We start from the raw sequence: 27,627 nt of genomic DNA on the forward strand, positions 1-27,627 counted from the left end.
AAGAAGAAGAATTAAAAAAAAGAAAAAAAAAGAAATAAAAAATAAAAAGAACGTGCTTGTCGCGTGAGCTTTTGAAAAGCACTAGATGGAAGTTACTCTTTTGTCGCTTTACATTTCCTACTTTCCCGTACATCGCGTATCATTTGAAGTTGTCTGCCATGAAGAACTGAAATATTGTAACGTAGTAGTATATCGCGAATGGAAAAAGGAATATTTTGATCTATATGAACGAATATGTATATATAACATATATATAAGTGTGTGTTTTAAGCGGTTTCATCTACAATATGACCGAACAGCACGTGCGTTTCTTTGACGCACTGTTGATAAAAAGAGGACCGAAAAATGCATGCAGGTTCAAACGTGACTGTTAAATTTTTTCTGTTAAAAAAAAGGAAAGAAAAAGGATACTAAAAAAAAAAAGAAATAAGTACGTAGATGAAAGGAAGCGTAAGAAGAGGTTTTGAATTGTTTCAATCGATCGCTTAGAAAACGTCTATTTTTTAATTTTTGTAATCCTTTTCTTTCTCGTTCAAAAGAAGTTCAAAGTCAACGAATTTATTTTCCCATATATTCGGATAAAAGGTATATTTGCAAGATAAAAAGCGTTAAACCACTGAAATAAGAAAAGTTTCTTTTTCAATCTCAAGGTAAACGATAACACGTTATTTATTCTCTTTTATTTTCTAGTTTTATTTTTTCCGCTTCTTTTACGTATTTAAAAGTATAATGGGAATACTGTCTACTCTTTTTTCCTTAACATCGGCACGTGCTTCACGATTCTGCTCAACTTTCGACAATAAGCACCTACAGTTCGTTATTTTCTATTGTCGGCTACTATATAATACATATAGGAATACATACATTGTTTCATAATATATATAAAATTCTATATAGCTATAATAGCGTTTATTACTAACAAAGAAAAAAAAGAAATATGCTGAAGAATTAAAGGAAGCGTAAAACCCTGTTTAGTCAAACGACTACGTTAGCAAAATTATGATCCAATTCGAAAGAGTCGAATAAATACATAACGTTCATTTACTTCCATTTAATCTCTACTTTCATGAAATATTTCATTTAGAATCGTCGAGAGAGTTAAATGTATATGTATATATAATGCATATATACATCCACAGGCTGAATTTGTAAAGTTTTACGCTTGAAATAGACTTTTTTATGAATAATGTATAAATTCGCTCTTGTTTTTTCATGTCGATACGCTTTGGTATTTTAACTATTCTTATAAATAACAAAATTTGATGTCTCTTATTTACTATAATATACTATTCCGTACATATTAATTGAAGAAAATAAATAGACAAATTGTTTTTAATTTATATCAAAGAAATATTAATTGATGAGGAAATACTTTAGGAATTTTTTAAATGAAACAAACGAGTCATTGACCACGTATGAACAATTTTCTCCTTGGGTGCAGCCATATAACGATATCGCGTCCATTTGGTTTAAATTTTCCACCAACTCGATGCTAATTCAATTACTCTGTATTATGGTGAATCAATGCATTGGATACCTAATGAAAGAAAAAAAAGAATAAATTATGGAAATGATTATTATTCGTATTAGTAATGGTAAAATCGAACATTCATTTACTCGATTTTATCCCAAGATTGTATATATAATATTATCTTATATGTATATGTAATATATCTTCATATATAATTTATCTAATCGTGATTCATTTCAATAAATCGATATTTCAATATTAGCAATAAATAAGCTGGAAGACAAACTACTTTACGATTGATAGATTCTAGCGGTTAAATGGTGGTTCAAAGTACAGTTCTTTAATTAAAACAGTCAACTTAATTAAAGGCATCGACCAAGGTTTTGCAAATAAGTTAATAATCACCTTTTTAATCCACCTTTTATAAAAGTCATTATTCATTAAATAACTTGTACAGTTTTACAATTAGTCTGTTTATAATTAAATTTATAAGAATTTATTTTTATATTAATCTATTTTTAGATCAGAATTTTAATCCTCTAATAAACTAATTGCCGTTTCTTCCCCCCCCCATACTTTCAGTGTTCTTATCTATGCGTGTGTCCAGGTGTTACTCATATGGATTAGAAATAGTTAATATGGGTTTAGTTTTAAGTTTCCCACCTTCGGCGGGTGTCATTGTGCTAATGATTGCACGATATACTTTGCACTTGCGTATGCATATTAAGTAGACGTATTGTTAAGCGATATTTAATTAATTTATGTATTCACCATCAACCTTTATCAATGTCAACACGACATTACCGCATAAATGATACATTATATAAAAGTAATATACATATAACCAAACCTATTTGTGAAAACTATTGAATATTCGTATATTATTAGTAAATATATATTGGCAATCGATTACAGCAATTATTACGTAATCCTTATTAATGAGTGAAGAATTATACGCATTTCAGCTAAGGTATCGGAGGTGCTCTGGAGCATACTTCCTAGATTAGACCTTTTCATCTTGACGATATGTGAGAGATTAGTGGAGCGTGTATATTGGAACAATTGTTTTGCTTTTCTTTTTTTAAAGTTAAGTAATAGGTCGACAGCGTATTTAGGTCAATTGTTTCATAAATTTGATTTAATTTGTATGCTAATAATAGCGATAAGTATAAATGATTGTTTTTATGTTTCAGATATACTATGATTACATGTACTATGTAAATTGATGTTGAAAGAGTAATATAAAGTTGAAATAAGTTACTCGTAAAGTTATTAATATAATATACATATATATTAGTAAAATCATTATTAGTAAAATTATTAATGTTAAACAATAGTTGAAATATTGGTAATAATATATAAATATATTTACTAAAATTTTGAGTTTTAAAAGTTTACTTCTAAGACACGATGCACATGATGCATATAAGTATTTTTATGTTTTAGTGCTGTTTGCTTGAACATGTTGAGATTTTTACGCTTTATTGCTTTGCATATTTTGAGATTTTTACGTTTTATTGCTTCGCGCTTTTGCACGTTGGGATTTTTACACTTTATTACTTTGTGCTTTTTCATGTCGGGATTTTAACGCTTTATTGCTTTATATTTTAACATATTAGGATTTTCAAACTTTAACATGTTAGAATTTTGACGCTTTATTGCATTGCGCTTTAACATGTTTTATCTTAATAACATGGCTTTTTAGCATAAAAATATATCTGCATGGGTTATTTAAAGTGAAAGAAAATCGATCGTTTATCTTTATCAATTTATCATTTACTGAAAATAGTTATAAGTTTAATGTTACATTTAAATATATTGATAACGAATAATATTTATGTTTGTTAGTTTAAATATAACGTAATTGTTATTATAAAAGACATATATTTTGTACATTTTCAAAATTCTGTCAAAATGATTTCAATTAAATAGCAAAAATATGATTACACTTGTTAATAAAATACTCAATACGAAATCCATGCTTTTTCTCGCGGATAGGTCAGAATAAAGTCGTGATTAATGTACCTTTGTTCGATTTCAATCGAATTCAAAATATGTCTATTAAACGCGACTAATTAGAATGATATAATAGTCCGTGAATCTCCACAATGCGGTAACCTCAACGTGGTGAAATCTGGGTGCGTTAATACTTGCGATCAATCGAGATCCAAATGATGTAACGCAAGCATTGGCGGACTAATTGGCTTCAAATTGTATACTTCACAATACGTTTATTTATTTATAAATTATTATTTTCAATAATTTCGAACCAACACCTTGAAAATTCTCGCAAAACAAAGCAAAATTAGAATCATCAAAGTTTCTTTCTGATTTCCCGATGATAATTAAGTACAAATGCAAGGAAGAACTTTTCAAACGTAGAAAGACTCATTAAGAAGAAATTGTGTTTTTGTCAAAGCTCGACGATAGAAGCAATTAATTAGCTTGAGGCTTGTCAGCTACAAACCGATTGCAACAATACATATGTAAGTACCTATCCCAATTACATTGCATATAGGTGTAGAATTAAACCACAGAATAGCTAGTACACTATGACAATCGTTTGTACATGTTAGTTGAAGATGCAAGTAAACGTGTGTTGCTGCAACTTGCCACGATGGACTAACACGTATATAACGTTGGACAAAACTTCAATTGAGTTGTTAGCTAGAGCGAATAAGTTAGAAGATGAATATGAATAAGATTCACATTAAATATGTATTTATGTAGTACTTGATACTTCATTGTATAATGCTTGTTATCATTTAAATAAAAAACTTATTTTATCATTAGCGATTATTATAAAAAAACGTAAAGTCATAAATCAAAAAATGTACTGTCAATGAGGTATATTATGTAAAGCGATTAATAGCCAACGTTCGTTCTTCCATCACCTCCATTTTCTTCAAATGCTTACTCGAACTATTTGAAATCGGAGTATAACTGGAACATCGAAGAAGATCTGAAAAAGGTCTTACGGACAATGGACCAACTGATAATTCTATAAATCAATAGATACGATAATACCATAAAGATTCAACAGCAAAACTACCCTTCGAGAAAAGATCCTACGATAAAAGAACATCGCGTGATTTTCCTGCATGCCTATAGACCATTTATTCGAATAAAAGAGTTAATAAAAGCGTCGATAACGTTGAACATCAAATAACATGAAACTGCTGATCGAGAATAGCAAGCAGAAAATCGTTCAGGGATTACATTATATCGTGATAAAGATACGTATTTATCATTTAACTACCCTTAAGTATAGATAATTTTCACGACCATCGTTAACACGAGTCCATATCGAATTCCCATGAAATTGTTTTCTACTTATTCTTCGTATAATAATCGATTGAAATTCTGTCCTAAAGTATGATATATAGCATAATCTTTGTAAATACGTATTTCCTAAAATACTTCTTACGTATATTGAAATTTTATCGTAAAAGTAAAAAAGAATGAATGAAAGTATCTTTAAAAAAAAGTAATAATATGGAAAATAGTTTCCGCATCGAAAAGTTCCTTTGAAAATTGTTACAAAAAGAAAGGGGTCAGCCTTCTATCGAACGTCGAACGCGATTCGAGAACGCGATATATTTCGTTGGTACTTTTGTCATCGTCGTCCTCGTCGTCAGTCGTCATTCCCGTCGTAGAAGAGAAAAAGAGGAGAGAGACAAAGAACGATTTAGCACGGTAGGGTGCCAGCACCCTAAAACCTACGCGGCGAACCCCCAAGCTTACCCCCTCCTACGAATGAGTCGCAAAACAAAAGGGGGAAGTTCGATGGTGAACCTCGTTCGTCCGAGGCAGGGACTGTCGAAGGGTCATGTGGGTGGATTTGCATTGGTTCTGCGAGACGATCTAAACCCTCCTTCTATGCACACATACACTATAGTATAGTATACTAATTTTGTATGCAACTTTTACTGCTACGATTTTCAATGAAATGTTCTTTACATTATTTATATTTTTTATTTTTATTTTTTCTATTCCCTCTGTAACATACATTATTATTCAAATGTTTGACCTGGGAAACATTCATTTCTAATGCAAATATGCAATCGAAACTTTCAAGAGCTTTACCAAGATTGATTCTATGAAAACATCCTTATTTCGCATATGCCCAGTCACGATAGGGTTCAACATTGGATTAAAGATTTGCTTGATTAAAGGGACTAGGTAACCTACGGTCTCTAGAATTTACAACGATCGATAATAACGATAGTGATTTCCTTACTAGATTGAAAAGCTCTTATACTACTTTACTAGCTACGAAGGAATTTGCTTGTAAACATTTCTGATATATTATATCGAAATATTCGTACTTTATATCATAAATTGAAAAGATAAATCCAATAGCGTACAAATTTCAAGGTTCTAATTAACTTTCAAACGATGCAACAACAAAAAATATATATTAGGATATAACCCTAACGTAACCTCAATGCAAGTGCTTCAGTATGCAATTAGCATAAGATTTTTTATCAATAGAAAGTTTGTTAAAGAAAAATATTCATATGTAGTATAAAAAATAAAAGTGTAAAAATTACTATATAATTACTATATAATACTAATATAATTATTACATAATATACTGTATAAGTGTGCGTAACTATATTTTTCTTTCTTTTTTTCTTTTTTTCATTTCTTCAATTTCTTATTATCATTTCACTATTACGAAACAAAGAATAGATAAGCCAACTGGAAGAGAAGAAGAATTTGAAGGTTTCTATTTTCAGCTGAGCAGAGTTACGTGTCAGGTCTGTCGGTTGAGTGGCAACGGACATTCACGAATTGTCACAACAAGCGTGTGGCAACTGAAAACATTCTACGGTTTAAAATGAACCCCCTTTTTATATCCTTTTAGTTCACGGTTTTTACGAAAATGTAATAGAGAAATGACCTTTCGCGATAATTAATTCGATAAAAATTTAATTATCTTATGCTCGTTACTTTGGTTAGCAGAAAAAGTGCAACCTAAAATAAGCAAGGCGATGTAAAATGTATCATACTCAGCAGATATTGATTCCAAGCTTTAAAAATGTGTTATTATCATCGGTATTTTATAATAGAATAGAATACAATAATTTATTGTCCGCATTTATAATTTTTTAACAAAAATTTGAACAGCGGGAGAACCCCATACAGTGCACTGTATTTCATTCATATGAAATAACTTACGTCAGAGTTTTTAAATGAAAATCTCTGAATGGCAAATAATTATTCTCCGTATTTTCCTCCTTCAACTTGATAAGCTTTAATAAACTAAGAATTAAGAAAATAGCTGTTAAACAGAAAATTCTTGAAGATTCAAATAATTTTCATCGATTTTTTATCTTTTATTTAACAAGAAGAAGATTTCAAGGTGTCACGTCTTTCCAAGTGTAGCAATTAAAGTGTTTGAATAAGTCAGAAATTGTTCTACCATTAAGATCATTTAAAAACAAAACACACACACACACACACACACAAAACTTAAGAATATGTAAAAAGTATAAAAATGAGCTAACAATAAGTTACTTAAGTATAATACAAGCTAAAAGAAATGAAATTCTTTGATGTAAACGTTAATGTACAACCACACATATACGATCAAAGTTAATCACAATGCACAGTCTTGAGCTTCTCATAGTTACTCTAATTGCACATTCATGTCGCAGCGAATGTTTCGAGAGAATCAAGAACGTATCTATCGAAAAAAAGAAAAAAAAAGAAAAGTTAGAGAATAAAAGAGAGAACAAACGTTCGTCACGAATAAAATACGCAGAGAATGGAAAATGACTGGGGTACTTTACAACGATAGAACGTGATCTTATTGTGATTTTAAAATAAATTCTAAGCTTGTGTAATGTTCTCTTTATTCGGACCACGAAACAAAGATATCATAAAATATGTTCGTTCAAGTTTTACTTCGATGCGAAAACGTGAGATTATTTAATATTTTAAATGTATCTTTCGTAAAGAATATTATCGATCTAACTATCGAGAAAACTTATTTAAACATTGGAAATATTTTCTACAATATCTAAGAAAACTATATATTTTAGGACTGCAGTAGTCGCATAAGGTCAGGAGTGTCTGCAACTAGCGTATTTATATACAACGGTGCAGAACGAACTATCGGACTAAAATATATGTAAGTACGTGTATAGGAAAGCACCCTTAAATGATTCATAGGGAGAATGACTAGGTAGGGTATAGACACCATTCAGCAAGCGGCGACACCCGCCGCACATGACGTATTGATCCTCGAGAGGAACGTTCGCGGCTACCTTTCTTCAATTTCCAAAAGCAAGGTGCTAAGCCTAAAGTTCTTTTCTCTCTCTCTCTCTCTCTCTCTCTCTCTTTCCCTTTTATTTTATTCTATTCTTTCTTTTTCATATTTTTTTTCTTTCCTTGTTATAAAACCCATTCCACTTCCTGCATAAAGCTGAGCACGTTGCTGCTGGGCACGTAACGGTAGTAACCCTCCTACTAGAGCTCTTTTCGTGCTACTCGATGTATTATTTTTTCCCCTGTTTGATTTTTACGTGAAAATGTTTTCCCTTGTGAGATATATATATATATATATAGTATACATGATTATAAGATGATTTACATAATACTAACAATAAGCTAGATGTTATTATTCACAGATCAAAAACACGTGTATAAATGAATATTTACTTGTAAATGAAATTAAGGAGTAACACCACTATAGAGCCTGAAAAAAAGTCTTTTTTTTGGAAATTTTTTTTTTGCGAAAACTAAATGAGGAATAGAATTTCTTTTTTTAGGGTTGGTTAATCATATATTGAACTATGTAAACAAATATTTTTATTGATCTTAGATAGAAAATGGCGTCGGTATTCGTTACGTACGTAACGAATATAACGTACCCCTTACGAATATACGTATTCCTTAACGTACTAGAAAATAAATGATATGTGAAAATATGAAACTAGCTTATTATTTCTTTGATGCGGATTTAAATTCATATGTACGTCATAAATCCTACTTGCTGTTTTGATGCTTCAAAGCTTTCGAAATGAATTTATATTTGAGGGGAAAATTAAATCGAATTCTCCAACAAAAATTGTGAATATTTGTGGAAGGGCGTTAATAATAAATCTTTCGAATGATTCTTACGTGAATTGCTATTGAGGAAATTCATTCATAATGATAATTCATTATTCAACATGACGTTTTGCACAGATGCTGTTTTTTTTTTTTTTATCAATAGAATGTTTACAATATTTAAAATATTTTCTGTATTGCGCAATTTTATATCAACATTGATATACTTGTTTGCTTATAATTCATATCTTCAAAGCACTGTATTTAAAATAGCGTACGTTGGAGTTTAAATTTCAATAAGCCGACGTCGTCTTTATTAATTTAGTGGATTTTCCGCTAGATTAAACAAGATTACTCTGTCTAATGGTCAGAGATGGATCTTGTACACAAAGTATCTCAAAGTCCGTCGCGTTTCATATAGAAATTTTCAAAGAGAATAAGATACAGGCGCGGATTTATGTCAGGTCAGAGGACAAGGCGCAAATCTTCAATTATATTTTACATTTATCGAACGAAATAAGAACATCAAAAATGAGAATAATCTTGATCATTAAATATTTAATTAATTAAGTTTCATGCCAATGTTAATTGTTTATCGTCATTATACAAGAGACATAAAAAAAAAAAAAACATGAGTAATACTTACTGAACCAAATGAACAAATAAGAGAACGAAAAATGGTATGAGCAAATCATCGCTGCCGACTTTCCAACGTCTACCAAATGCAATCAAACTTGGCATGATCTTGTACTGAAGATATGATTGATAATATAACCCAGATCAGAGTATCCAGATATGAATGGAATTAAATGATGACATCACCCGTATTATAATCATTCACGTCAAAACGATGATCCTGCTGCCTGACCGAAAGAAAAAAAAAAACATGCAACTGGTTTAGCAACTCGACACGAGACAAATCGAAACTCTTGTGGGATTAGTTTCTCACTGCACAACTGACGATTCATTGACGCGATAATAAGGAGAGGAGAGAGGAAGAGAAAGGGTTCGCACGTGTAGATAATTTAAAAGTATCTAGTACTCTTTCAATAACGATGTTCCAAGAGTTCCTTTGAACCAGAAGTTGTGTGTTTCTTCGAACGCCACCATCCCGTAGTGTGTGCCAAGCGAGATCGAGAGAACGGTAATGGCTAAATGCCGGGAAATTCGAAATCGATACATAGTATCGTTGGAGAAACGATCTTCACCTATTGTCTTGAGACTAGAAGCGTTTCAATACACAAGAGATTCGCTTTGCATCGTTAACGATCGTAATGAGACAACGATAGTAATGAGAGAACGATATAGTATCAATATATCCGTTAAGAAGATAGAACAGAACAAATTCAACGTTCCTGCCGGACGATAGTACGAGCTGAGAAAATGGGAAAAATTATTTGAAGAAAAAAAAAAAAGAAAATTCATTAGGAGTGTTGGATACCGATGATACTCGCCAGAACGAGTTTTAATTTACGGTGCTGTCAGGTACGGTAAAAAGAAAAGACTCGTGCAGAACCGTATGATACTGTTCGTACTATGGTATATCGAAAAACGGCCGATTACTCGTTCTACGAAAATGGAATGGACATTCGCCAATTTCCTGCCACTTGCTCGTTTTATATTTCTCCTTCTTTGTCACGTTCCGCCAAACCTATCCTCGTCGAATTCGAACATACGTGGATTACCGATTGTCCAAAATGCGGAGATTCTCCGTCTACGGGTCATTAACAATGTTTAAAAGGACATAGTTCGATATTATACAGAAACTGAAGTTAGATACACGATATCTCTCATTTTGTCTCCTCTCTCTCTTCTGCTGTAATAGACACTGTCTTTATGATAAAACTACAAAGAAGATAATATTTCTAGTGAAATGATCAATAATTCTAGATTATTAGAAGAATAAAACATCCATCAAAGCGTCAATTAAATGCATTTAGTTAAGATAAAACATTTGTAAAAATATGTTGTAATATAAAGTAAAAATTCCTAAAACGAATGGTAGATAGCGCAAATCCTCGCCAGTCATGCTTATCACTTAACAGTTTTATTAGTCATCGTTATCTGTCTTGTTCGCTTCGACTATTAAAACCGAATTTAGCAGTAAATGAGTCTATTGTTAGTTTAAAAATAGATCTAATTGTTAAAGAATAATTACGAACATAGAATCGATTTTCACAAACAAGTTTTATGAACTCTCGTATATAATATATATATATATATTATAAGAGATTGAAAAAAAAGAGAAGGAGAGAGAATTCATTCCTACAAAATACAAGACAGTAGTTGAATTGCCACAACTATGAGGTTGAAGGATAAGTCTAAACAACGGAGATAGGAAACATACTAGGTCAAGGGGCAACTTAGGTACCTTTGCTTCTAGCAATTTAACATTACCTTTTCCCACGGATAATATACAGTGCTTGAAAAGTTTCGACACTGTCGTATGTACTTATTATATGAAAAAAAAGTGAAAAGCCGTCATATGCAGATTGATATTTTGCTTTTAAATCTCGAACTTCTTGTGGGCGCGAATTGGCATCGTACGTTGTATATACATCAAAGGAACGTTATGCGAAAACATTTTATTCCATAAACGAAAAACGGTGATATATTCTTTTCAATCCTTTCTTTTCAACACAGCAGGCCATGTGTATATATTTTCTACCCGGTAGCGTCGACCGTGATCATGGTTTTACTGTGCGGTATATATATTTACAAAATTAAAATATACAAATAGCCAATTTCCACAGAGCTTTCTCTAATTTTAATTACATAATATTTTTTATAAATATAACACTACAATCGATCCTTGAATAAGATATACTTAAGATATATATATCATTTTATTGCAAGATATATACAGGGTGATCTGTAACTGGTGGTACAAGCGAAAAGGGGGTGATTCTACATGAAAAAATAAATCGAAAATATAGAATAAAAATTTTTTTCGTTTAAGGCTTTGTTTTCGAGAAAATCGACTTTGAATTTTCGCAAAGTACGCGTGCACTTGATCATGTCTCGTTATAACGGACCTACGAACTTTTTGGAAATACCCTACGAACTTTTCAGATTCTATTCTTATATGAAAAATGTTAATAAAGATTAGAAAAGTTTTAATAAAAAAGTATATAATTATTTATAATAACTCACCATATGAGATGCAAAACGAAGAGGAAGGCACCAGGTACAACGAGATCGTCGCTGCCGACGCTCCAGCGTCGTCGAAATACCACGATGCCAGGCATAATGTCTCCTTTCTTCACTCACTTTGGTTTCCATTCAATTACACTAGGAGCCTCCTGATAGGACTCCTAGACAACGATCAACGATCTTGAAGGATAACAACGACAACAATGATTCTTCTTCTTCTTCTTCTTCTTCCTTCCTTCGGCGTTTTCTCGTGGAAGCAACGAAGAAGAATATAAAGGGAGATACAGATGATGAGAAGGAAGAGGACGGCTTATCTTGAAGTAATTTGAGCTTGGTTGAGCCTTTTCCTTGATGACTTCGTCGATGATTTCGTCGACGAGCTCGCCGTCGCGCACCACCAAGAACATAACGTGCGGCACGACGATTCCTTCTACCGACGATATTTTCGTCCATCCTTCGTCGTTCCACGAGAAACACGAAACACCTTTCACCAAATTCAAACTCGAAGCTAGAACGTTGTTTAATTCATCAAAAGAATAATGCATCGCGTCAAAATAGACGCTATTTTTATATAATTCTTTTATATATTTTTACCTTTATTATCTTCAAAGCTTCATATATGTATAATATATGTATGTATTTCACACGATACTGTTCCAACTGATTACATAAACATCACTGCTAGTAGTATAGACTCTCGAACCTGTGGATTCGCGAATATTTCATTGAAATAACTATCTCTCGAGATCTGTCCGCGATGGAAACAAGAAGTGAAATCCTATTACACGAGTTATCCACTTATCAAAACTGACACATTTTGCTGACCATTCTATGATAAATGGAACATCCATCGTGGTTTACCTAATCTATTTTCTTTTAATTTTTATCAATGAACGAAACTTTCAAAAGATCAAATTACGCGAAAAGAAAACAATTAATATTAATATTAATCACAGGCGATTTTAATGTACACTACGTTTAACTGTCGATTCTATTAATTTTCGGAGGATTATATAAACGAATAGGAGAACGATTCTAGTTATATACTATTTAAGATAAATCAATAGATTATAGAAGTCTAAAAGGTGTGATATAGAAATTGTAAGTTTCAAGGGAGTTAAAGAACGTAACTTATCAGATACTCAAGTAACGACCCTCTTCGCGAATAGCAAGAGAATTATTATAGAAAGCTTTCAATAGTACAACTTTAGAATCTTTTTTATTTCGTTCAATCGTTTGAAATAAAAAGACAAGTCTTTTAGCTTTAGTAACTTTCAAGAAAATAACTTTCTCCGGGACTTTCGGGAAATGAAAACTTTTTGAAATCGATGTTGCGTTTAACTCAAAAGAAATTTAAAGATCATGCGATTGAGATACAGTAAGGCAACTTTGAAAAGACTTTCCGAAAGCATTTCTATTCTGCATGGAACATTTAATTTAATTAAAATTCAAAGAGCACCGAAACTCTTTCGATATTTTTTAAGCGATTCCTTATCGGGTATCTCATTAAATCGCACATGTATTTATCAATGAACAAAGTACATTTGCTATAGCAAATTTTAAAACATTATAAGAGAAAACAGTTAGTGTTAATAATGAGGTAACGCAAAGCAGAACATCGAGGAAAATGAAAATAGAACACGCACTTGTTGCAAACGAATAGATTTGAATGAGAAAGAGAGAGAGAAAGAGAGAGAAAATTAAACAAACAATAGCAATTCTTCGTAAAAAGACGACTAAATTAAAGACATTTCAAATGGGAAAATAATCGTTTCAGTGTACCAAACAAAAAATATACACTTAATATAATTATAAATATAGACATAAGTTATTACATAATTTTCTTCGCGTTATATTTTAGAATTTTCAACCGATCGACACATGGAATATCTTTCGGTATTAGAAAATCAAGTTAATGTTGAAATTTTCTACATACGATAGTGAAGGTGCCAAAATATGTCCGAGACATACTCTCGATCATTCATCATTTACTCTCCTTCTCTCTTTCAGCATCCGTTAACTATAAAATCTCGTTCTAATAAAATAAATAATATCATATCATGTTTATTCGGCTTTGACAAATTAATTGAAAAACAATGAGAAATCTGTGTAAACAAAAATATATAGGAAAATTCGCGATGGTATAAAATACATAATAAATATAAACATAACAAAGCAGGTATTCTTGAAAAGCCACGCGAGTTGCGATCACGCGGCTATGCGTCGGCACGCGACTAAATCCGACACTATAAATCTACGAACGTGTAAATCTTGTTCTCGTGAAAATGAAGGAACAGAAGAAAGATTTTCAAAAGAGAGAATGACACAACTAAACCGGTCTATGAATACACACACACGTTCTTTCCTATCCGATCCTTTCCACCGCCATTTCGCAGGCACGTACGCACGGACGATCGATAGACATCTAATTAAATTAGCATTTCGTTTCGAAATCGTTCAACTTACACTCGATAAGAGAGTAGACAGTAAGACTATTCTCTTCTTCTTCTTCCTCCTCCTCTTCTGTAGGAAAGTTAATATTCTGAAGGGGATGAGAGGGTTTCTTTTTCTTTTGTCTTAAACGAGTAAATCGCGTTACTTTTGCATCACGAATAGGGTAGAAATTCGCCAGACGAATATCATCGACGTTTCAGCAGGAAATAATCGAAGAAGTGAAGAAGGCACGCCGGTATTCTTCGCATCGTCGTATTTTCTAATATTGTTCTTCGAATAATCATCTTTCATTCGAAAATCACCGACAAATTATCGAAGAAATAGGTCCCTTTGACTGACAATCGCACGAGGGTCGGCGCTACCTTGGCCATAAACCCTTTCGAATTTGTCTACACGTCCGAGTCATCTAGTTTCTTCGAAATAAAGCACACAAAGAAAGAATACCACACTGACAAAGAACGAAGGACGAATAACCGATACAAAATAATTAAAAGAGCTTCTTGATTTCCTTTCTTTCTTTCTTTCTTCTTTTTTTAGAATGACATTGAGCAATACTCCACGTGCCTTATCATCCCTTATAACACGTCGCCTTTATCACATCGAACACATTACCACCACCGCTGATTTGCCTACCCCTATCAATTCGCTGACACATCGCGCAAGGCTGTTAAAGCGCGACTGACGAACCGCGGCGATCTTCGATGCTACGAACGTACCCGATGTCACTCGGGAAAACACGAGTGTTGGTCCAATAGTGGGGAATGAGCCACCCCCAATAGCGCATCTTTTCAATGTTTTTCTAAGGCAATTCTTTGATGTACATACAAGTTTTTTACCTTTTTTTTTTTTCAACTAATGTTATTATGGTTTATATGCTACGTGCTAGAAAAGATATACAAAAAATGTTTTCTCTTTTGTAGTTCGATCTTGCATGAAAAGATTGATATTTTCTCGTAAATGATCATCTATCAATGCAATCATTGTGCATTCTACAGCAAGTAGATATGATCTATCACGAGTACGACAAAGTGAAAATGAACTACATTTAATCGTACAATCCTAATACTATAATACGAATATTTATTTTTGTGTAAGAGATATTCCCAAAAAAAAAAAAGGTAAATTATATACAATTTTCTTCCTAAAGCTGGGGGCCCCGGATTTGCTAAGCCTATAACTACCTATGTAGGTCCCCTAGGGAAAAAATTATTTATTTCTATAAATAAACAATAACACAATAGAAAGATAAAGGAAAAGAGTAGTATCTAACGTCCTAGCTTTATCTTCATAGTAATCTTTCTTAAGCACTTGAGAAAACACGTTGTAAATTACAGTCCCTAGTGTTTTGTCACGCGTATGATCGTTTATCCCTTTACTTTAACAAGTACAAAGATTGGTCAGGAAGGGTTCTTTGTTAACAAACTATAGAGAACCAACGTTATCAATATTATCAAAGTACAATTAAAGATGATAAACTAATAAAAACATAAAAATCCACACAAACTTATAAAGCAATTTTTCATTGTATTGTAATATATTAAGGTATTTTAAGATACATTATTTTAAGTTACTTTATTTTAAACTATATAGAAAAATATTTCTTATTTATTGATTATATTTTATAGTATATTTTATATAAACAGCTAATTTATCTGCTGCAAATATATTAGAATGTTTAGAGTATATATAAATAAATATATACATTATTTATTTATAATTTGTACAATATTATTCATATATCTTATGTTATCAAGTCTTGTCTGTGTTCATTTAATTCCTAGCTTGATCGTAATTTTTTAAATACCAATCGACTGTCTCTTTAATTGCTTGATCAAATGGAGTAAACTTAAAATCTGGCAAATAACTTCTTAATTTTGCATTGCTTGCTGTTTTCTTATATTGCCCATCTGCAGCACTAAGATCATTACGAATTGAACCTTTGAAATTGAAAGCTTTTACTATTGCATCAACGACTTCAGATATTGTTATCTCTTGGGATTCGTCAACTAAAAGAATTCATTTATATTCATTATAAAATGTCTAATATGATATAAATAAATTGCATTTATATATATATATACCTGATAGAATAATTGGCTCTACAGAATCATATTCTCGAAGAACCCAAATTATTAACTTCGCTAAATCCAAGCTATAAATAAATTGTCTTAAAGGTTTGCCAGTGCCTAATACTGTGAAAACTTTATCTTCTGTATTTCCTAATAAATAAAAAGTTTATATAAAGTATATTTCAGAAAGCATGTTTAGACTAATCATTTTTTTACCATCTTTTATTAGATCATGTAATCTTCTCATGAGACCAGGTATAACATGACTGACACCAGGACGAAAATTGTCATTTGGTCCAAATACATTGCAGGGTATAACACTTGTATATAATCTACCATACTGTTCATGATATCCTTTATTAGCAATATCTATTAATCTTTTGGCATAGCTGTAACCATAATTTGATGGATGTGGTGGACCGTTATGAACCTGAAAGATTATTATTATATAAGATATTGTATAAGTTAAATAGAGGTAAGCTATATTATATACAAATTACCATAGTTTCATCAATAGGATATGTAGTCTTATCTGGAAATATACAAGTTGAAAGACACGAAACAACTTTATTAACACCAGTCTCATGAGCAGTTTGTAGAATATTATCATTCATATGAATGTTATTTCTCTACAAATGTTACAATATAATTTAATCTTGAATACTTTAAATAATAATAATGCAATATTAAAAATATACAATCAGTTACCAGGAAATCTAAATTATGAGCCATGTTATGAAAGAGACCACCAACCATTGCAGCTAAATGTATCACGTGTGTTGGTTTATGTTTATCAAACAATTCTACAGTACTAGCTTTATTGCTGTAATAATTATATTTGTTATAAGAATATCCTAATTGTAATAATAATAATACTATACATTGCTACATACCATAAATTAGCATCTTTTGAACCAACGAATATCCATTTTTCATCTGGTCTATTATCTTCCTCAACAATTTGTTTAATTGCTGAACCGACTAATCCAGTCCCACCGGTTACAAGTACAACTTTTGGTTGATCAGACATATTTGTATAACTATAAAACAAAATTAGAGTTATAAAACAAATAACAATAATTAAGAGAACATTTTTTTCTTTTTATACTATTAAGTAATTATTTTACATTAGATATATCTCCCAGATACTCTATTCAGCGTAACTTTAATGTATTTGAAATATTGTCACTAATTTTTAAGAAAATCAAATTTGTAGATGTACAATATTGTACTACAATTATTACATTTCTTGATTGTTAAGTATACGTCTAAAAGGGTTATGTTACATATAATTAAAGATAAATAATTAACAATTTAATGTTAAAAAGCAGATGGCGTTAAAAACCTGAATTTATGATATAGATGCTACACTCGAGTTTTTTAAATAGTGTGCTACCATCTATAATGGTGAAACTTACTTAAGATTCGTATATCAGTTAAGTCAATGCACCAATGTCTATCCAAATCTAGCAATCATAATTCCAGATGATCAATTCCTTGTTTACGAGGAATTGACAGAATGTGTTGGATTATTTTCTTCCCTTTAAAATGGAGGATACCAATGATTTGTCAAATGAACCAATTCTTTATGAATTGTTAGAATACTTTATTCGAAAACAAGAGCCAGAATTAATAGTAAGTAAGAATTAAATATATTCTTAATACTTCTCACATATATATTATTATATTTTATAGTGATGATATGTATATTTCCATATTTTTTTTGCAGAAATTAAAAAATGACACTGTTATTCTACCAACTACTGGCATAATAAAAAATATATTAAGATATCTTAATTATAGTTATTCCTTGCCAGAAAATATTATATCTCAACAAATTAATTTAACATTACCATGGAAAATTGCAATAGGAGACTATGGTCGTTTATTAGCTGTTTTACAAGAAAATGTTATAGAAATTCGAAAAGCAAAGGATGAATATTCATCAATTATTGGCAAAGCCTCTGGTATATTTATTTATATAATATTATTAATTATGAAAATTTATAAATAAAATTTAACAATATTTGATTTTTTAGTTCCAAAAGATGCCTTCCCGCAATGGCGAAAACTTGCATGGAGTCCAGATGGAACAATTTTAGTTCTAGCATCTAGTAATGGATATATATCATTTTATAATTCATTAGGAAATAATATCTTTAATATAAATCCAAAAGCAACATCACCAAATCCTCATATATTAGAGACTGGAGATGCAATAGCATCCATGATATTTCATAATCCAAGATCACAGAATGAAAAATGGTCTTATGAATTTATATTAGTTACATACAGTGGCCTTTTAAAATCTTATCATATATCTTTATCCAATGGCTATAATTTTATTTATGAGTTTTCTTTTGGTAACTTTTATAAAAATGGAGTCAATGCGGTTGCATATGACGAAAAACATTCCTTACTTTATGTTGCTGGTAATGCAATCACACAAAAGTTAACAGTAAGTAAAATCTATAAACAATTATTCGCGTAAATAGGATATTAAATATATTTAAACTATTTTATTTCAGTCTACAGCATCAGATAGCGGATTAACTTCATGGAGATTATTAAATGATTATCCATACTGTAAACTATCAGTTACTTTTAACGAAAATGCTGAAACTAAATCAAGATTTTCTCTATGGAATTTTATACCCACTTTATATTTTCGAATAGAATCAGTAATATTTAATATACAAATATCTCCAAACAATAAGTCATTAATATGCTTACATACAGATGGATCTGTCTCACTATGGAGATTACCTAATTTAGTACTTCAAAATAAATGGAAATTACAAGAACAACCAGGATATAATATAACTAATCCGTTAAGACTTATGAAATTTAAAAAATTTCCATTTCGTTTCACAGAATTTCATCCTATAGATATAGGCTGGTGGTCTGACCAGGTAATATTTTATAATTTTCACTCAATATACAATTAGATATATTGACTATTATATAAAATAATTTTATACAGTTTTTTTGTTTTTGTTTTTTAAAGGCCATTATTATAGCAAGATATACAGGATCTATTTCAGTATGTTCAATTAAAAATTTAAATAATTTATTGGGATCAAGTCCAGAATTTTTAGCTGGTCAACCACAAATTTGTGAATTAGGTCCAAATCGTGGATTTTTATGTTTAGATTGTGAATCTTATATGATAAGTAAAAAACGAAATAGAGAATCTAATACCGAAGGCCAACTTTTAGGTCAGCAATTAATATTTCTTATTTTTATTTAATACGTTTATTTTTATACGATTATTAATATAAAATAAAACTATTTCACAGAAGCATCATCAGAAAGTGAAAAAGAAAGTGATGAACTGGAACATATTACTATTTTAAATTATACGACAGATTTAGTACAAAGTACTTTATATTCAATTACTGATATGGAAAGATTTCAACCAAAAAGAAAACGCTCAAAAGTTTTATATAGAACTTATAGAATTTTAGGACTCAAAAGTACCACTCCAGAAGAATTGTATACTAGAAAAATAGATATTGAGGTATTCATATAACATAATATTCTATTGTTAGAACGATTATAAAAGAGAGAAATATTTACTACATATAGTAAATTATAGATAGTTGTTTATATTCTAGGAATATGAAGAGGCTTTAATACTTGCTAATACATATAATTTAGATACAGATCTTGTATATCAAACACAGTGGCGAAAATCTCAGTTATCATTAAATGCTATTCATGAACATTTAAGTAAAGTTACTAAAAGATCTTGGGTTTTAAATGAATGTGTCACTCGCGTACCAGATACCATTGAAGCAGCACGAGAATTGTTAGATTTTGGATTAAAGGGCGCTAATTTAGAAACATTATTAGCCATTGGTGAATGTGATGATGGAAAATTTGTATTAGCTGATACTTTTGATGATGATAATGATGATAATGCTAAATTGGATCCAGAAAGTAATTTAAAACAGGTACATTTGATATATAACGCATAAATATATAATATTGCTTAAATATTTATAAATATTACATATATTTGCAGATTCAAAGAATAAACAAAATCATTGAGTCCATTGATGTTAATAATTTATCAGAAGCACAAAAGGATTTAATTAAATATAGGAGATCACTTTTAAATCATTTAGATAAATTGCTTACTTATGAAATTATTCTTGGACCTTCTCTTCCATATAATAAACATTTTTATGAGGAATTCAGACAACTTTCTGTCATTGAAAATGCTATAAGGTATATCTTTCATATTTATTATATTTTTTGATTCATTTTTTATAAAACCCAAGTGTAATTTGATTTATATAAATATTTATTTAATTAAATACAGATTTGCCAAAGACAGTGATTGTAGAGCAGTAGAAATTATGTTTACTTATTATGGTAATATATTGTTACCACATTGGTTAGCTATCATAAGTTTTTTCCCAGAAACGTTAAACCCATTAAATTATCAAAAGCTGCTACCACATTGTGATTTAGAAGGACAACTATATTTACCAGATCAATGTGAATTACGTCAAAAAGATTGGTCTGAGAGAAAAATTTTTGATAAAATAATAAATTTAATAGAAGATGATCAATCTCAATTACTTTATGAAACGGACCCATCATTGGATATTTATAAGTATGATTTAATCGATTATTTAATTATATAAATACGTTAAACAAGTTTAAATGATAATGATTGTTTTTTTCTTTTAGAAATGTACAACTTACACCAGATTTATTACAAAAGTGGTATAGATGTAGAGTATACGAAATTGAGAAGACTAGTTATATGATAGACAATGCCTTAGAATTAGTCAGAATAGGAAAAGATCATAATATTAAAAATTTAGAAGATTTGTTAGTAAATTTAGAAACATTAGATGATTTAGTTTATAAAGTTTACCTGGATGATATGACTTTAAACAAATTAGAGAAATTAACTGATCTAGAAAAGATTAAATTACTAATGACAGGATCAGAAGAAAGTAATTTTGTTTGTAATATACAAAACTTTGTAATACCATTTATAAAGAGAAGAAATAAGTATTCCGTACGTAATAACATTATTCTAAAATTTCATTTTTTTCTTTTTCTGGTATTCTAATAACAATTTATAAATTTCAAGGAAAAAAATGCTGACGAGAATTTACTGCATAATTACTTGGTCTCCATAAGTAAACATGACCTTAGATTACCTGTTAAGCTCTTTGAATATTTAAAACAATCTAGTGACACAGATATAACATTGATGATGAAAGACGTTGTGACAATAGCTTTAGATTGCATTTATGCATGTAATGATTTAGATATGTATCCAAAAGCAAAATATATCTTAGATACTATATCAAAAGATCAATATCGTAAAGGAAAATATAACAGTTCTTTTGAAGAACTTGAAAGAGAATTCGAAGGTATGAAAATTTTAAATAAATATGGAGTTAGAACAACAATCAATTCTTTGCATAATAATAAAAGCAATCCTGACGCTATAAAATTACTTTTAACACAAATGGCAAGAAGTTTAAACAAATTGTGAGTATCTTATAATCTCTGTAATTTATTGTAAAATGTGATCAAAGGATGATTTATTATTATAACTTTACAGAACACCACGTCCGGATGAAAAACAATGGGCCCAATTATTAAATCAAATGTTAGAAATTCATGGCATGTTATTTACATGTATCGATATTGAAATATGTTTTGAAATTTGTGTATCTGCTAGATTAATGTCAGGAGATAAATCTAATATTCAAACTTGCAGTTCACTAATAGAAACAACAAAAAAAGAAGAATCCTTACTTAAAGTTTCTTATAACAAAGCTGTTAGTCTTATAATAGAAGCTAGTAAAGAATATTTTAACAGTTCCAAAAGTCTTACTGATCCAAATATGGAATTAGCCAAGTAAGTTTTGCCATATAATCATATAAAATGATTTTATTATAGAAATAATATTTATATATTATTAAAATAAATGCATTAATGATTTTAGGGCTTGCTTGCACTTAATTCTTGATGACAATTATATTATCAGAGAAGAATATGATTTAATTAACTCTCTTCAAATTTTGAACGAATTTAATGTAGATATATTACCACTTCAAGTGAGATCAACGCAAGATAAATTAAAATTAATAGAAGATTGTTTAAATAAACGCGAAGACGCTTATAAAAGTCGTCATCGATTATTAATGTTGGCAAATTATCTACATATTGACAAAAATAATACTAGGCTGCGAGAAGGGAAAGTCTTAGAACTAGTAGCCAAAAAAGCATTACAGGTCAATTTTATTATTATTTAATTAAGAGATTAATTTTACTATCTATAATATACGTGTGTTGTAATTAAATTTTATTTATAGGTTCACGATTATACTACTTGTGCGGCTACTTGTCAACAATTGATGCAAATTAATTATGTTCCTATATGGGCAGTGGTATTTGAACTAGGATGTACTGAAAATTTTCAAGATTTACAAACTCGTAGGAAATGTTTATGGTTCGCTATAAATAATGGTCCTAATGATATATTAATTAAAGCTTTAGAATGTGCACATTTAATTGAAGTGCAAATATTACATGAAAATTTGCAGTTATGGATGCCTAATGATATATCTGAAGATCTTGATGAGATTGAAAGTGAAGATGAATTTATAGATGCTATGAGTACAGTAAGTTAAAAAATGAATTTTAAAAATTTCTAAAAATTATAACAATTCTATTATATGAGAAATATTTTATTACATTCTAGCCTCAAGTAGAAAAAAAGAATTTATTCCTAAAGTGTTTGAAACATCAACCGAAATTGTAAAAACTTCTGCAAATATTATGAAAAATTCAACATATAGATTAATCAAAAATATAGGTAATACAGATTTTTGGAAGTCAAGATTAAAGTTTAATTTTAATAATCCATTACATAAAGAAACACAAGATGAAAATCAAACTAATGATCATGAAAATGTAAATATTCAAAGTTTCCCTTGTTTTTATGAAACTTTACATAAAAATGAAAGGACCAGTAATCTTGATACAAAATACATAAATTATTCCATGCCAGAAGTGCAAAATACTAAATTAAAATTATGTAGAGCATTATTGAGAATAAGTTTATTGACTGAAACTTCTTGTGGCGGTCAAGAAATAAATGACATTAATCATTGTAAGTACTATATAATATACAATACTATATAATATAAAAAAAAAGTTAATTTCATATCTAATGTAATTTTGTTTATCTTATTAGTACTTTTAGAATGTGCAAAACATACTATTCATGAAGATTGGTTGCTAAGTGTGGCATATTTGTTGAGTTTAAATAAAACTTATATATCGGATATTCAATCTATTTTTATGAATCTACCAAGGAATGAATTATGCATAGAAACAGTTATTTATTACTATTCTTTAGAACTTCATAAAAAATTATCTAACAATATCGAAATGTTATACATGTATGATCCATTAAGTTTAATTAGCAAGGCACTAATGCTTGCAACAAATTGTGATGAATGTGGCATACAAAAAGCATTATTTCATTGTAAATCTTACTTAATGGATGATAAAAAACTCACAAATATGTTGTCAATAAATTCGAATGAAGATAGAGATAATGAAAAATTAAATATTCCTGAAAATAGCACAAGTATAGACAAACAAGGAAATATAGAATATAATACTGAAGAAGTAACAACACCAGATTCGACAAAAGATGAAGAAGTATCATCTGCATTGTTTGATTATAAAGATGATGAATGGGCAGACGATTGGAGTAATTTTTCTGATGCCAATCTAGATGAAACTGTAAGTAGCATCACACAACAAGAAGTTATAGTTGAAGATAAAATTAATACAGAAGAAGAACGTTTTAAACTTTTTACCGAAATATATATTGAAATAAAAAATATACAAGATTACGAGAAAGTTAAGAATAATTTGTTGACCTGGCCAGCTTTTACCAAGTCTGAATTTACTACAGTTGATATTCATCCAATATTACGAATGATAAAAATAATTCCTACATGTATCATAGTCAACGATACTGCCGAACATGAAGATCAAATATTACAGGAATATAAAGATCTCATTACAATGTTATCTGAAACAAATGTGAGTTTGATTTCCTTTAAAATATTTATTTTAATTATATGATTCTTTGTATAATTAATATATTTTTTTTTTTTTTGTAGATACTCAGGGAATTTTTAAAACAAGAACATGATAATATTCCTCTTAATCACAGTCTTCATATACGCCTTTGTACAGATGATCCAATACTTCATAAAGAAGCGATAGATATACTTCAAAAAGAAAAAAAGGTTTGTTTGTGATTATTAATGAAAAACAAGTACACTTATAATCTATTTAATTTGAACTAATTTTAATTTCAGACGAATCTCTCATTGTTAACATTGAAAGAAATCTTTTTAAAAAATTTAACTTCTTATTTTGAGCCAGATCATGAAGTATATAAACAAATAATTAAACATATATTTATAAAACGATCTTTGCCGAATATTGAAGAAAACGTAACTATACTTATAAAAAAATTAATAGAACAAAAGCACGTTATGCATGCTTTAAATATAATAAGTATGACAGAAAATATCCCTACATCTTTAAGTACTTTTAGTACTCTTTTTCAGTTGCTAACGAAAAAATAAGCCTTCTCAATGAACATAATAAAATATTAATTGTATATATAACAAACCAAAAATAAATGTAAATGTTATATAAAAAAGGCTTCTTTTATTAATTCAATGTAATTTTCTTTCATAAATGCTATAATATTCATAGATAAGTAATATAAATATAAGTATATCATATAATAAAAAGAATACACAATATAGAAAAGAAATGAGTTGTATTTTTTATACTTGAATTTATATTAGTTATAAATCAAATATTACAATACATTAATTGCGACAAATTTTATAAAAAGCATTAAGCTGAATCAAATTAACTTAAATTATGGAATAATAATATTAATGCTGGAAATTAAATAACGAAGTCACCCGTAGATTATCAACCTTTCAAAGAAGATAATCCAGCTCTTATTATTTCATCAACAAGTAAAATATTACTTGCAATAATAGTGCTGTAAAAAAAAAATAATTTATTATATAATTATTCAATCCCTTTGATTTCATGAAAAAACTAACTAAATTTTATAGTATATTAATTTAAATGTATTACCATGAGTTAATTATTTGTTTCTTCACAACATAATTATCGAAAATTCCGGCATCAGCTGGTTTTATAGCCTCGCCAGTACTGAGATCCAAACCAACTGCTTCTCCTAATGTATTACTTTCTTCCAACAATTTAACAATAGTATCTTGAGAATCAAAACCACTGTTAATAGCTGAAAACAAAAATATTTTAATATCAATATGATAGAATAAGTAGAAAGGTAACATGTTAGAATTATATAATAACATACCAAGAGTTTTTGGAATAATCAGTAATGCTTCAGCATAAGCCTGTACTCCTAAACGTTGCTTTCCTTTAACTTTCTCTTTATATTGTTGAAGGGCTTGACAAGCAGCTACTTCAAAAGCACCAGCTCCGGGTATAATAGCTTGATCATCAATAGCATTTCTGATAGCTCTTAATCCATCCCTTACAGCATCCTTCAATTGCTCTAGCGTATATTTATTTGGTCCCTATATGAAAATACAGTTGTACATTAGTAAATTTGAAAATTGTTTATATAAGCAAACAAACTTACCTTCAGAAGAATCGTGACAGAATTTGGATTTTTACAATCTTCTATAAACGTGTATTTAGTTTCTCCCTGAAATAAATCTATTTTTAGATATTTGGTATTATTTATAAATATTTAAAAATGTTATTATTAAATTACCAGAACATGTTCATAAACTAAATTAGCCCAGCCAAGATGTTCCTCTTGCAAATCATCCACAGAATTCATAGCAACTCCACCGCATGCAAGTGCTAAACGTTCCATATTCCTACGTTTTGCACGACGTAAAGCCATAATATTTTCCTTTGCAAGCATATCTAAGGATGGTGGATCAATACCCTTTTGATTGATTATAACAAATGATTTATCAGTTCCATCACACAATTTCTTTTTCAACTCAATAATTTTTTGAACACGCTTATCTATAAAATGTCTTTCTGCTGCTACTAATTTTTCTTTTTCTTCAGCTGTTTTATAGAAGAATCCGCTATTTACCTGCAAATATTAATAATTATATATTTCGTTTCAAAAATTGTTAAAGGTTATTATTTATTATTAACTTACTTCACTTTTTTCATATTCTAAGCTGACATTACATGTAAGAATATATGCATTTTCAACTCTTTTAGGCATGTCTGGATGTCTGCAACCATGATCTGTCACAATACCACGAACCAAAGTAGTGTCGACAGCTGTTCTGTGTTGCATTTCCATCAATTCTACCATATGCAAATCAATTTCTTTTCCCTCTTGTCTAATAGATAATACTGCATCAACGCAAATTCCAGTTAGTTTATCTGCTATGGTAGGATGGACTTTAGTTCTAAGCGATGTTCTTGCTACTTCTAAAAGATTTTCCCTGGTAATAGTAATGGGAATTTTCAGCGAATCTAAAATTTCTAATGTTTTAGCACGAGCTAATTCAAAGCCTTCAGTTAACACCCTTGGATGTAAGCCTTCGGAAATGTAAAGGTCTGCTTGCTTAAGAAGTTCTCCAATAACTAATACAGTACTAGTTGTACCGTCTCCAGTTATATCATCTTGAGCAGTCGATGCTCTTGCAATTAAAGATGCAGTTGGATGTTGAATCTGCATTTCATGAAGTAATACATTTCCATCTTTAGTAATTTTGATATCTCCAGCTCCGGACACCAACCTAAATAATTCCAATATAAATTTATAATTGCAATAATGTCGCTCTAATAATATTACTTTCTTATAGATTTTCAGAAAAAAATATAATGATCGTTCAATATTAGGCTACTCTTGCAGTGACAAAAGCGCTATCATGACCATATAAGGGAAATTAATAAAAAAATTCTACATATGTATACATTGACAATCTATGTTATGCAGTTTATTATGATAATATTTTCCTACGAATTTTTTATTTAAATTATTTAATGGTCATATAAATACGAAATTAAATAATAAAATAAGCACGTGATAAAATAGACGCATACATTTTCATGGTTCCTTTGGGTCCCAAATTGGTTCTCATTACTTCTTGAATACCTTTAGAAGCAGATATATTTAGAGCCAGTGCTTGTGCTGCTCTGGCAAATTCAGCTTTGGGGTTTAATAAGCTAATTGCAGCCATTTTTCAAATATCTATTTTCTTTTCAAAGAAACAAATCACTCACTTATTAAAAATTCCTATTAACACTTCGAATGAATTACCGGTGTGAATGTATAGATGAGAAATCTATACGCAAGTCAAGACTTG

The 27,627-nt window shown here is 29.7% G+C and overlaps 4 protein-coding genes across 11 annotated transcripts in view; 1 reads left to right on the top strand and 3 right to left on the bottom strand.

The window, feature by feature from the left end:
• Positions 1-14,817, bottom strand: part of inaE (inactivation no afterpotential E) — a 32,402-nt gene extending 17,585 nt beyond the window's left edge. For 4 of the 8 annotated variants that reach the window (XR_016176150.1, XM_015317600.2, XM_015317593.2 and 1 more), the window contains exons 1-3: positions 14,150-14,817; positions 12,278-12,386; positions 11,684-12,191 (exon numbers count right to left, since the gene is read on the bottom strand). Coding sequence is in view for 7 of the 8 variants with exons in the window: in XM_015317600.2 (XP_015173086.1) it covers positions 11,684-11,778 (95 nt within the window). In the remaining variant the exon portion in view is untranslated. Of the gene's footprint in view, positions 1-9,176; positions 9,370-11,683; positions 12,192-12,277; positions 12,387-14,149 lie in introns of those variants that run through there. The other 4 variants (XM_089171324.1, XM_089171326.1, XM_089171325.1 and 1 more) reach the window with 4 other exon arrangements.
• Positions 14,818-15,803: 986 nt separating this feature from the next.
• Positions 15,804-17,521, bottom strand: Gmer (GDP-L-fucose synthase-like protein). The gene is made up of 7 exons (XM_015317603.2): positions 17,334-17,521; positions 17,100-17,246; positions 16,915-17,029; positions 16,707-16,835; positions 16,423-16,636; positions 16,219-16,356; positions 15,804-16,143 (listed from the first exon to the last, which is right to left on the bottom strand). The coding sequence occupies exons 2-7, from the start codon at positions 17,234-17,236 to the stop codon at positions 15,908-15,910; spliced, it is 969 nt and encodes a 322-aa protein (XP_015173089.1). The 5' UTR covers positions 17,237-17,246; positions 17,334-17,521; the 3' UTR covers positions 15,804-15,907.
• A 115-nt stretch (positions 17,522-17,636) lies between these two features.
• LOC107064661 (NBAS subunit of NRZ tethering complex) lies at positions 17,637-25,052 on the top strand. The gene is given in 19 exon segments (XM_015317604.2): positions 17,637-17,841; positions 17,936-18,173; positions 18,246-18,664; positions 18,735-19,118; positions 19,214-19,424; positions 19,506-19,726; positions 19,824-20,162; positions 20,234-20,439; positions 20,534-20,830; positions 20,908-21,244; positions 21,320-21,726; positions 21,800-22,099; positions 22,188-22,476; positions 22,558-22,866; positions 22,947-22,956; positions 22,959-23,357; positions 23,442-24,304; positions 24,385-24,513; positions 24,586-25,052. Coding segments are annotated over 19 exon segments (5,718 nt in total). The 5' UTR covers positions 17,637-17,754; the 3' UTR covers positions 24,859-25,052.
• CCT6 (chaperonin containing TCP1 subunit 6) lies at positions 25,042-27,592 on the bottom strand. The gene is made up of 7 exons (XM_015317605.2): positions 27,365-27,592; positions 26,466-27,057; positions 26,061-26,396; positions 25,926-25,991; positions 25,638-25,860; positions 25,391-25,559; positions 25,042-25,292 (listed from the first exon to the last, which is right to left on the bottom strand). The coding sequence occupies exons 1-7, from the start codon at positions 27,499-27,501 to the stop codon at positions 25,220-25,222; spliced, it is 1,596 nt and encodes a 531-aa protein (XP_015173091.1). The 5' UTR covers positions 27,502-27,592; the 3' UTR covers positions 25,042-25,219.
• Positions 27,593-27,627: the final 35 nt, after the last annotated feature.

The sequence above is a fragment of the Polistes dominula genome, unplaced genomic scaffold (genome assembly GCF_049000335.1).
Source record: "Polistes dominula isolate Pdom_NZ unplaced genomic scaffold, Pdom_raw_medaka contig_31, whole genome shotgun sequence".
NCBI lineage: Eukaryota > Metazoa > Arthropoda > Insecta > Hymenoptera > Vespidae > Polistes > Polistes dominula.

What these genes read in the sequence shown, in the direction of transcription:
- Gmer (XM_015317603.2), bottom strand. Translation starts at nt 17,236, where the DNA reads ATGTCTGATCAACCAAAAGTTGTACTTGTAACCGGTGGGACTGGATTA. An exon ending in CTCATAATTTAGATTTCCTG is followed by an intron (nt 16,836 to 16,914) that starts GTAACTGATTGT and finishes TAACATTTGTAG; the next exon opens with AGAAATAACATTCATATGAA. An exon ending in ATCCTATTGATGAAACTATG is followed by an intron (nt 16,637 to 16,706) that starts GTAATTTGTATA and finishes ATAATCTTTCAG; the next exon opens with GTTCATAACGGTCCACCACA.
- CCT6 (XM_015317605.2), bottom strand. Translation starts at nt 27,501, where the DNA reads ATGGCTGCAATTAGCTTATTAAACCCCAAAGCTGAATTTGCCAGAGCA. An exon ending in CCCAAAGGAACCATGAAAAT is followed by an intron (nt 27,058 to 27,364) that starts GTATGCGTCTAT and finishes GGAATTATTTAG; the next exon opens with GTTGGTGTCCGGAGCTGGAG. An exon ending in TAGTTTATGAACATGTTCTG is followed by an intron (nt 25,992 to 26,060) that starts GTAATTTAATAA and finishes GATTTATTTCAG; the next exon opens with GGAGAAACTAAATACACGTT.